The sequence below is a fragment of the Scyliorhinus torazame genome, chromosome 4 (assembly GCF_047496885.1).
Source record: "Scyliorhinus torazame isolate Kashiwa2021f chromosome 4, sScyTor2.1, whole genome shotgun sequence".
NCBI lineage: Eukaryota > Metazoa > Chordata > Chondrichthyes > Carcharhiniformes > Scyliorhinidae > Scyliorhinus > Scyliorhinus torazame.
The window spans coordinates 263381920-263394072 of NC_092710.1; the positions used below are offsets into that span (position 1 = coordinate 263381920).

A 12153-nucleotide genomic window follows, 5' to 3' on the forward strand; every position below is an offset into this window, starting at 1 on the left:
TCCTGAAAGTCAAACAGTTGACCCTCTCTGTCGCTATCGAGCATGAGCATGCTAAGAATCGTTACTCCACATCAGGGTGGCTTAAACTGCAAAGCTGGCCTCCCACAAGGTGGAACGGGTGCAGGCCATTGCACAAATGCAAGACCTGAGCATCGAGGAGAGTGGCCGTTTCGCGCGCTTTTTCCGGATCCCTGCGCTTGCGCGCCACGACCGAGTGGAAGACGAGCCCGACAACCCAACTGCACAAGTGCGTATGTTGACCGACCGCACTGCGCATGCGCGATGGCGCAAGGAACGCGCTGACGTCGGCGGCATGACGTGTCCGAATTGTGGCTCCGCCCATTTAATGCGGCAATGTCTGGCAAAAGGACGCCGGTGTCTACAGTGTGGCAAGCTTGGCCACTACGCAGCCCTTTGCAGATCTGCTCCACCGCTCAGCACCCCTGTAATTCATGCACCACGTTGGGTGCCGGTACCCCTCAAGGATCGTCTGAAGAAGCAATTACAGGACCTCCCAAGACCAGGGCATCAGATCGAAGGTCACAGAGCCAACAGACTGCGTCAGCTCCATGGTCTGCGTAAAGAAGCCGGGATCTGCAACATCGTGCGGGAGCATTACCTAATACCAAAACGTGAAGCGTTGACCAGTGAGGTGGCTCATGCCAAATTCTTTGCTAAGCTGGAAGCCTCCAAGGGTTTCTGGCAAATACAGCTGGATGCGTCCAGTCGCAGGCTGTGCACGTTCAACACCCTGTTCGGCCGCTACTGCTACAACCGGATGCCTTTTGGGATCATATCTGCCTCCGAAGTATTTCACCGCATCATGGAGCAGATGATGGAGGGCATCGAGGAGATGCGAGTATACGTTAACAAAGTAATCATCTGGTCCACAACGCCCCAAGAACACATCGCTCGCCTCAAAAAGGTATTCCAGAGTATTCATGAACATGGTCTCCAGCTCAACAGGGCCAAGTCTCATTTGGTCAATCGGATATTAAGTTCCTGGGTGACCACCTCTCGCAGCAGGGTGTGCGGCCAGATGCCGACAAGGTCTCGGCGATCAATGCCATGAAGACCCCGGAGGACAAGAAGGCGGTCCTCCGCTTCCTCGGGATGGTCAACTTCTTCGGGAAATTCATTCCCAATATGGCATTCCACACCACGGCCCTCCGCCATCTCGTCAAGAAGACCATAAGACATAGGAGCGGAAGTAAGGCCATTCGGCCCATCGAGTCCACTCGACGGAATTCCAGTGGCTGCCCATGCATGAAGAGGAATGGCGTGAGCTGAAAGCAAAGCTCACTACAGCCCCGGTTCTAGCGTTCTTTGACCCAACTAAGGAAACCAAGATATCGACTGATGCAAGCCAGGACGGCATTGGGGCGGTGCTCCTTCAGCGAGATGACTACTCGTCCTGGGCTCCAGTGGCATATGCCTCCAGGGCCATGACGCCCACTGAGCAACTGTACGCTCAGATTGAGAACGAGTGTCTGGGCCTCTTGACAGGGATAGTCAAGTTTCACGACTACATTTATGGCCTGCCAAAATTCCCGGTAGAAACGGACCACAGGCCTCTAGTCCATATAATCCAGAAGGATTTAAATGACATGACACCTCAGTTACAGCGAATTCTTCTTAAGCTACGCCGCTACGACTTCGAACTTGTCTACACGACTGGCAAAGAGCTGATCATTGCAGATGCCCTATCCAGGTCCATCACCACACCGTGTGAACAAAGTGACTTCATCTGCCCATAGAAGTGCAAGTGCAGTTGTGTGCCACCAACCTTCCGGCCTCTGACGAACGGGTGGTCCAAATTCGTGAGGAGACGGCCAAGGATCCTCTGCTGCAACGTGTGATGCAGCACCTTACCAATGGCTGGATCTCGCTAGGTTTCCCGCTCTCTCTGGACTCAGCCACTGAGACAGTCAGAGTCCACGAGCTAGCAAGTGCAAATACCAAGCGGTAGCTAGTAAGTCTGGTCAGGCTACTACAAGATCCCCAGTCAGTTCAGTATAGTGTCGACCCACAGCTGAATATGTATATCAATTCTATCGTTGAATAAAACCGTGTTGGATCTTCTCCAGTGTTAGACATCTGGGGTGAGATTCTCCGACCCCCCGCCGGGTCGGAGAATCGCCGGGGGCTGGCGTGAATCCCGCCCCCGCCGGTTGCCGAATTCTCCGGCACCGGAGATTCGGCAGGGGCGGGAATCGCGCCGCACCGGTTGGCGGGTCCCCCCCGCGATTCTCCGGCCCGGATGGGCCGAAGTCCCGCTGCTAGAATGCCTGTCCCGCCAGCGTGGATTAAACCACCTACCTTACCGGCAAGACAAGGCGGCGCGGGCGGGCTCCGGGGTCCGGGGGGGGGGGGGCGCGGGGCGATCTGGCCCCGGGGGGTGCCCCCACGGTGGCCTGGCCCGCGATCGGGGCCCACCAATCCACGGGCGGGTCTGTGCCGTGGGGTCACTCTTTTCCTTCCACCTTCACCACGGTCTCCACCATGGCGGAGGCGGAAGAGACTCCCTTCACAACGCATGCGCGGGAATGCCGTCAGCAGCCGCTGATGCTCCCGCGCATGCGCCGCTCGGAGATGTCATTTCCGCGCCAGCTGGCGGGGCACTTCCGCCAGCTGGCGGGGCGGAAATCAGTCCAGCGCGGGCCTAGCCCCTCAAGGTTAGGGCTCGGCCCCCCAAGATGCGGAGGATTCCGCACCTTTGGGGTGGCGCGATGCCTGACTGATTTGCGCTGTTTTTGGCGCCGGTCAGCGGACATCGCGCCGATACCGGAGAATTTCACCCCTTTTTCTAGCTTCCCAGCATCAAGTGCAGTCCACATCGAACCTACCTGCCTAACACATCACCCTTAACATTCAATGGCATAACCGTTATTGAATCCCCCACCATCAATGTGAACAGCAACTGAACTGACAAAGCCAGATAAATACATTGGCTACAAGGGCAGGTCAGAGACTGGAAATTATGTGGAGAGTAACTTGCCTCCTGACTCCCCAAAGCCTGACAACCATAGACAAGGCACTAGGTCAGGCGTCTGATGGAATATTCTCCACTTGCCTGGATGAGTGCAGCTCCAACAAGATTCAAGAAGCTCAACACCATCCAGGACAAAGCAGCCACATGATCAGGCAATCCACCCAACAACTTAAACAACAGTACATCTTATGTACGATACATACTGCTGCTGATGACAATGTGCATCATTCACAAGATGCACTGCAGCAACTCGACAAGGCGATTTAAACAACACCTTCCAAACCCGCAATCTCTCCCACCTAGAAGGGTAAGGACAGCAGATACATGGGAACATCACCACCTGCAAGTTCTCCTCAAAGCCACACACCATTCTGACTTGGCATTATATTGCAGTTTCATAACTGGCGCTTAGTCAAAATCCTGGAACTCCCTCGCTAACAGCACTGTGGGTGCACCTAACCACATGGGCTGCAGCGGCTGAAAGGGCGGCTCACCACCACTTTCTCAAAGACAATTAGGGATTGACAATAAATGCTGGTCCAGCCAGCAATGCCCACATCCCGTGAGAGAATAAAGAAAGGTCTGCTGGAAGTATCTTTCTAATTTGGGGCTATTACAGGCAAGGGAATCGAAAATGGTGTCTTGGAGAATAGAATGATTACAGCACAGAAGGCGGCCATTATGCCATTGTTGGTTCTCTGAAGGAACAATTCATGTAGTGCCACCTCTCTGCATTTCCATGCCCTGCAAATTGAGCCTTGTGCCGCATTTTCCATAATTTGCACTGTTTCACCTTCTCACCCATAGAGTTGGGTAAAATGAGTAACGTGAGTGTTTCATGATAAGGTTTCCTGACAATTAACACAGGGAGCAACAGAATGAGACGAGAAACATCATCCCCAGCCCTCAGCTGCCACTTGCTTTCTATAATCCTTCCCCATTTCCAGCAACCTTTAAAAAGAATTGATCTGCATCGCACCTTACTTCACTTCAGCAAATTACTCAAAAGTCCTGATTGTCATTACCTCGCATCTGACAAGAATGGGACATGTTGGATCTTAAAATATTGGTAGCATGCTCAGTTCTGTGCTGCATTCCTGCCTGCTGACAGCTTCATACCTCTGGAGAGGTATGAAGAACTTGCCGCAGGTAGGTGGGTGTCTTGGAGTCAATTTGGTCAGGAGTGTTCCTCAAGGATCTGTAAGAAAAAGTGGGACTTGGCTGCCCCAACCATGACCCATGGCCACTATAGTTTGCTGTCGAGCTGCCTCTCTGTTAGCCTCTCTGCTCTGTTGGGGAGGTGCAAATAAAATTAATTCCTGAATGGTTGGTTAAGCGAATGCATATGGTTGGTTTCTCCCATGGCAATACACAACCAAAGGATGTCGACAAAAATTTTATTTTACATGTCACTTGAGAAATTAAGGACTGAGGAATATTGTGACCTGCCTTTTGGAACTTGTAAACTTGATTTTGAGCATGTTTGAATGATTTGGAAGATTGCGCCATATGTGCACATTGTAGTCAGACACACAGTGAGTCAGCACAGTGCACCATTGAAAAAAATGGTACGGTAGGCACATTTGGGGTATTTGTACAGCTTTCTTATTTGGGTCCTGTCGGTGTTGGCAAAGCATTTATTTCCTGTCATAATATACACCAGTATATCATGGTGCAGACACACACTGATGGACACACAGTGGGACCAATCAACATACACAACACCGCAGCCAATCACCAGTGAGAGCACCGCACTATAAAGACAGGGGACACCAGAGTTCCCGCTCATTCGAGTAGCAGCTAGCTAGGAGCACAGAGCTCGCAGCCTGCAACACAGAAATTCACCATGTGCTGAGTGCATCAACTGGTTAGGAATAGGCAAAGGTCTATAGTTAAAGCTGGTATTGCATTTACCCACAGTTCAAGTATGTTTAAATAGTTAAGCTTGTAATAAAATAGAGTTGCACCACTTCAAGTGTTGGTGACCTGTTTGTAATCCAGAACACCCAACACATTATTTCCCATCCCTCTTTGCATTTCAGAGGACACTAATGTGGTTTTAGCCACATATTGGGAGATGGTGGGGTAATGGAGTAATCCAAAAACCCAGATTAACGTGCTAGGTTCAAATCTTATATGGCAGCTGGCGGAATTTAAATTCAATTTCTGCAATCTTGAATTAAAAACTAGCCTCAGTAATGGAACCGTTGTCAATTCAAAAACCCCATCTGGTTCACTACCGTCCTTCGGGGGAAGGACATCTGATGGCCTACCTGTGACTCCAGTGTGTTTGACTCCTGCCTGTCAAGCCAGTCAGTGCAAGGGTAATTAGGGATGGCGACAAATACTTAGCCTCGCCAGTGGCATGCACATCCTATTACATAATTAAATAAATAGGCCAGGTAAGCAAAGCCCTTCCTCAAATGCCATTAGTGAACCAAATGTTTTTTAAAGATAGTCTGGTAGTTTCATGGCCCCCATTACTGGTGTTAGCTTTTTATTCTAGATTTTATTTCATTAATTGTATTTAAATTCTGCAGCTGCCTTTGAAGAATTTGAACACATGCCCCTGGATCATTAGCCAAGCCCTCTGCATTAGTAGCAATCCAGTTAGTAAATTGACTGCTCTTTGAAGCAGCAGCATATATGGGTAAGCATCTTTCATCACATAATAGAGCGCCAACACTGGCAGGATTAGCCCCTGAGAAGATTTATTGATGATATTGGTCTTGGCAATGTCTTGCTTCTTGCTTCCCTGTTTCTCTGTTCGATGACTGCCAGGTTTAGAAATGTGGAATGAGCCCTCGCATTTCTGTTGTCTGTGCACTATGAATTTTTAGTAAGAAGTTCTGTTGGTTATTTTAAATTACCGTGGCCTATCATTGTGCTTGATACACATCCTGAGCAATGGAAGCTGAGGTGGTGAGATTTCAGAGTTATTGCAATGCCCTGGGGTGTCTAAGTTGTGCCAAGAGTGCAAATAACACCTCAGCCCTCTCAATCCAGGCCTGTTAGTCCAAGCATCTGTCCTATTTCCATGTGAATTACTTATTTCTTGATGTATTCTGTGATATCCTGGTAGATTTGCAGGTATGGAAAGGATGCTTTTTGAGCACTGCTGCCTCATTGGGGAAATTTTAACTCAAAGTAGATTTTGCGCAGGTTGCGGGGGAGGGGATGGTGATTCTCGGCCCGCTCCCCCAATGGCTCCAATTTAAGGCCCAGACTGTTCTGACATCTGGGCTACATTTACATCCCATGAGCCAGACTCAGGCAAACATCATTAACCCTTTGGAACATGCCACCACAGCGAGTAGTTGAAGGGAATGGCATAGATGCATTTAAGCAGGCATTAGCTAAAGGGAGAAATGAATATGTTAGTGGGTTTAATAATGGGAGGAGTCTTGTGCGGAGAATAAGCAGCAGCCTGGGCCTGTTAAGCTGAAAGGCCTGCTTCAGTGCTGTAAACATTGTATAACAATGTAGTCCTGAGGCAAAAACAATTGAACCCGAGAGTTCAAAGCTTGTGTTCATACTTCTTACCTTGTCTTCTGCCAAAGATTACAGCAGCAGCAAAATGGTGTTGTAAAGATACATGCGTTCAGCATAGGTTTCACAGTCTGTTGATTCAGCATCATTGGCTTTTATGACTTGATGAACTGACCTTATTACAGACCTGTATCACATTATTGCAAAGTGCTTTGCAAAGTAGCAGGTAACAATTTATTGGTTGCGGACTAATCATGGAATATTTCCATGTTTGCAGAATTCCTTTCTTAGTGGAGATCATGATGGCAGAAAAATAATGAGTCCCAATAACTGAGACACTTTTCGTCATTAACTGTTCTACTCACTTGAACTTCGGTCATCATTTTGTATCATTTTTATGACTGCTGCAGACAGACATACACTCAGGCAGTCAAAATTTATTTTAAATTGGCAGCACCGAAGAAAAAAGCTATCTATGTACACATGGAGGGCAAGTCATAGGAAAACTGACAACAGAGAACAACATAGGCTAGGATCTCATGAGATCACAAGGAACGGGCTGGGAGGCAATCATGTGGAAAGGCAGGGGTTGGCACACATGTCACCTTCTGGCTGCTGCTGGCATTTTGCAGGCAGTGGGTGGGTCCATCACCATGTGGGGAGATTGCCAGGCATATCTAGGCGGCTTCCTTGCAGACTTGGGGTGGATCCTTTCTGATTGAGCACTCTGTAACCTACAGAAGGCCACTAAAGTGACTATGGCCATCCTGGGCAGAAAACCTGTCCTGCCACCCTCTCCCATCTCACCAATGAGCAGAAACACCCTCCAAACCTACCGGGACCTGCCTGATTGGCGTTGGCAACACTGATACCCACTTAACATGGCACCACGATGGTCCCATGATGCCACTTCGGGCTGTTTTGGCGTTCCACCGTTCCCGAAGGCACTGCTGGAAATGAAGAACTACCAGCCCTCTGATTGACCAGTGACCCTTGGAGGTGGATATCAAGGCAGGAAGCAAGATATGACAGCATCAAGGAAACCAGTCTCCAGCCAATTCGATTCACTCCATGTGATAGCAAGAAATGGTTGAAAGCTCTGGATACAGCAAAAACTATGGACCCTGACAATATTCCGACAATGGTTTTGAAGACTTATGTTCAGAACTAGCTGTAACCTTATCCAAACTATTCCAGTAGAGCTACAACAGCTACGAAAAATGCCCAGGCATGGCCTGTCCATGAAAAGCCTAGCAACAGTGGTAAAGTGACACAGAGGGCCGAGTTCAGTGTGGGTCAGAGAGAGAGAGGATAGGAATTGTAAGCTTTCTGATAAGAAACACTATAAGTCTATTGGGGACAATTGTTGACCGAATAGTTAGTTCTAGAACTTAGTAAAGTGGCACCTCAGTAGAGGTGCTATTGGGAGCAAAAACATAAAATACTGGACAATTGCAACAGATCTGACAGCATCTGTGGAGACAGAAGGGAGCTAATGTTTTGAGTCTGGATGACTCTTTATCAAAGCTGATTGGGAGACTGAGTTTAGGGAACTCATTTGTTTGATCTGCAGTTGAAGAAACAGGTATAATAATAATAATAACAGCTTATTGTCACAAGTAGGCTTCAATGAAGTTACTGTGGAAAGCCCCGAGCCGCCACATTCTGGCACCTGTTCGGGGAGGCTGGAATGGGAATTGAACCCGCGCTGCTGGTCTTGTTCTGCATTACAAGCCAGCTGTCTTAGTCCACTGTGTTAAACCAGCCCCAAGTCAGTATAGAGTTCAGTTTCTTGGTGTCGCTGGGATAGATATGATTTGGGGAAGAAACATCAAATGAATGTTCAAGAATCCTCCTGAAGAAAACTGCTTGTCACTCTGCCAATTGAGAAGCCTTTATGACAAGCTGCTATTAACTCTTTACTGCTTTATGTCTCTGTAAAGATATTGCTGGAGTAAAAGAAGAGTGTGAATTTAAAGTATGGCCTTTGCATTGAGATCTTTCCAATCTGATGTAAGATAGTTCATATTTTTGTTCAATAAATATTTTTTTCTATATGTTAAAAGTTCATCAGCAGACTCCTGTGAATTTATTCAGTAACTTTCAAACAGAGAACAAAGAAAAGTACAGCACAGGAACAGGCCCTTCGGTCCTCCAAGCCTGCGCCGACCATGCTGCCCGTCTGAACTAAAATCTTCCACACTTCCGGGGTCCGCATCCCTCTATTCCCATCCTATTCATGTATTTGTCAAGATGCTCCTTATCGTCCCTGCTTCCACCACCTCCTCCGGCAGCGAGTTCCAGGCACCCACTACCTTCTGTGTAAAAAACTTGCCTCGTACATCTCCTCTAAACTTTGCCCCTCGCACCTTAAACCTATGCCCCTTAGTAATTGACCCCTCTACCCTGGGAAAAAGTCTCTGACTATCCACTCTGTCTATGCCCCTCATAATTTTGTAGATCTCTATCAAGTCGCCCCTCAACCTCCTTCGTTCCAGTGAGAACAAACCAAGTTTATTCAACCTCTCCTCATAGCTACTGTCCTCCATACCAGGCAACATCCTGGTAAATCTCTTCGGCACCCTCTCCAAAGCCTCCACATCCTTCGGGTAGTGTGGCGACCAGAATTGAACACTATACTCCAAGTGTGGCCTAACTAAGGTTCTATACAGCTGCAACATGACTTGCCAATTTATATACTCAATGCCCCGGCCAATGAAGGCAAGCATGCCGTATGCCTTCTTGACTACCTTCTCCACCTGTGTTGCCCCTTTCAGTAACCTGTGAACCTGTACACCTAGATCTCTCTGACTGTCAATACTCTTGAGGGTTCCACCATTCACTGTATATTCCCTACCTGCATTAGACCTTCCAAAATGCATTACCTCACATTTGTCCAGATTAAACTCCATCCGCCATCTCGCCGCCCAAGTCTCCAAACGATCTAAATCCTGCTGTATCCTCCGACAGTCCACATCGCTATCCGCAATTCCACTAACCTTTGTGTCGTCTGCAAACTTACTAATCAGACCAGTTACATTTTCCTCCAAATCATTTATATATACTACGAACAGCAAAGGTCCCAGCACTGATCACTGTGGAACACCACTGGTCACAGCCCTCCAATTAGAAAAGCATCCTTCCATTGCTACTCTCTGCCTTCTATGACCTAGCCAGTTCTGGATCCATCTTTCCTCCATGGTTTATGAAAAAAATAAGTCAGGGGGTGGGATTCTCTGCCTTGGGATGGAAAATCGGCATCCTCTGACCCGCAGCCGGCTGGCGACGGGAATGAGGTCCATGTTGCAAGTCAGCAGGAGTAGGAAAATGAATGCAAATGGCTCTATTTTGTGGGCCCAGGTCCCCATGCTCCACTTTTGGATTTGACCAGTGTGGACCTGACATGGTGGACCTCGTGGTGGGGCAAGGAGGCAACGGTTGCCTCCTTCACCCACCGCGAGGTCCACCGCATCAGGGCCACGCTGATAGGGACCATCCGAGCCCATTCGAGGGCCAACCCCCCACCCACGTTGCACTACCTGCCCATGCCTCCTCTACCAGATGCCCCCAATGCCCCTCACAGGGACCCCTATAATAGGAAGACCCCTACAGTGGTGACCCCTGTAATAGGGAGACCCCTTACAGGGAGCCCTGTAATAAGGAGACCCCCCACAGAGACCCTGTAATACGAGGATACCCCACAAGGACCCCCTGCCTAAATTGACTCCTGTCTGGAAGCTACAGAGCAGTCCAGACAGGGGTAGTGGGAAGCATGAGAGCTGTAATACATACCTTGCAGCTCCATGTGCCCATTCCTCCAAGGAGAGCAGCTGTGCCTGCATCTGGTTCCCACAGACCCATTCGCTGCAAGCCATTCTTAGCGTTTTGAGCCCATTGTGCTCGCCTACCAGATGCTGTACCATCTAAGTCTGATGCAACTATTTATCCCTGTTTACTCTTTAGGTTGAAGTAAGCTGAAGCTCAGTCAGGCTGCCTTGCAATCAGCCATTAAACTTTTAATGTTCTTTTTTTGGATAGGTCAGAAGATGGAAGAAGAGTGACAGAATAAACTCCGATGAAAGGCTGCCAACAACGACAGACAATCCAGAGTCCTGTGCATCTCAGATGGGCAAAGTTCCTAAATTAGCAGCTCAGCCACCCATAATGGAATGTCATTGTTGCCAAATGAACATAACCCATAAATCTGATGGACCGTTGGAAACCAGGAAGAGCTCCAAGGTATAGCAGTTGAAGTTGTACAAATTTAATTTAAAGAGCAATTGTCTTTATCAAAAATGTAAGACTTTATTTTGTTTGGGAAAGAAGAGCCCATAATGTTTTCATCATGACGTTGATTGCAAGTGATGCCATGGCATGGGGCTTTACACGACCACCAGATGTTCCCAAACAATTTACATCCAATCAAGTGTGGAAACTGTTGCAATGCAGGAAATGCAGTAACCAGTTTGTTCACAGACGCCCCCCCCCCCCCCCCCCCCCCCCCCCCCCAACCACCACAACCACAAACAGCAATCTGATAATGTCCTCATACTCTGCTTTTGTGGTGTTGATTGAGGGATGAATATTGGCCAGGACATCAGGGATAACGTTCCTGCTCTTCTTCAAAATAATGCCATGGGGCCCCTTACGCCCACCCAAGCGGGCAGCTGGGGCATTGGTTTAACACCTCATCTGAAAGATGGCACCTCCAAAAGTGCCGTGCTCCTCGAGCGCTGCACTGGGATGTTACCTTTAATTTTTGTGCTGAAGCCCTGAAGTGGGACTTGGATCCGAAACCTCACCACTCTGAGGGAAGAGTACCACCAGTTGAGCCATGGCTGAACATTACAGTATTGACATTTAACTATCAGCCCAGATTATGGGAGTGAATTTCCGTGAATGCCATTTTTCCAGGATCTTCTGTTGAGGTTACAATGGATAAGTCGGAGAACCCTCACAGAAATTTAACCCTTGCCTAGTGACTTCCTGGAAGGGTTATGGACAACATAACCTTTAGACTCAGAGGTGAGAGAGTTACCCTCAAGCATTAATCTGACCTTGAAGCAAACAAGGAAATGTTATTCATATATTTTTTAATGTAATTTAAATAATAGTCCAAGCAAACAAGGCTCAACAGATTGCCATAGACCATTAACAGAATGGTCATCTAAATATATTAACTTATAGTACTTCATATGTTTCAATTCTAACCATAACATCACAGGGGAGGCTGTGTTGTAGTGGTATTATCACAGGGCTAGCAGTCCAGAAACCCCGAGCAATACTCTGGGGATCCAAGTTCAAATCCCACCACAGCAGATGGTGAAATCTGACTTCAATAAAAATCTATACTTAAAAGTCTAATGATGACCATAAAATCATTGATGATTGTTGTAAAAAACTGATTTGCGTCACTCATGCTTGTGACCTCACCTGGTCTACATGTGACTCCAGCAATGTGGTTGACTCTTAAATACCGTCTGAAATGGCCTAGCAAGCCAATCAGTTCAAGGGCAATAAATGCTGGCCCACGCAGTGATGCCCACATGGAACATATAGTGCAGAGGGAGCCATTTGGCCCATCAAGTCTGCACCGACCCACTTAAGCCCTCACTTCCACCATAACCCAATATCCCCTCCTAACCTTTTTGGACACTAAGGGCAATTTAGCA

The 12153-nt window shown here is 48.0% G+C and overlaps 1 protein-coding gene across 1 annotated transcript in view; it reads left to right on the plus strand.

Moving 5' to 3' along the window:
- sgk1 (serum/glucocorticoid regulated kinase 1) overlaps window positions 1–12153 on the plus strand; it is a 116089-nt gene that overhangs the window by 17931 nt on the left and 86005 nt on the right. The window contains exon 2 of the mRNA XM_072499717.1: window positions 10520–10720. Within this exon, the coding sequence (XP_072355818.1) occupies window positions 10520–10720 (201 nt within the window). The remainder of the gene's footprint in view (window positions 1–10519; window positions 10721–12153) is intronic.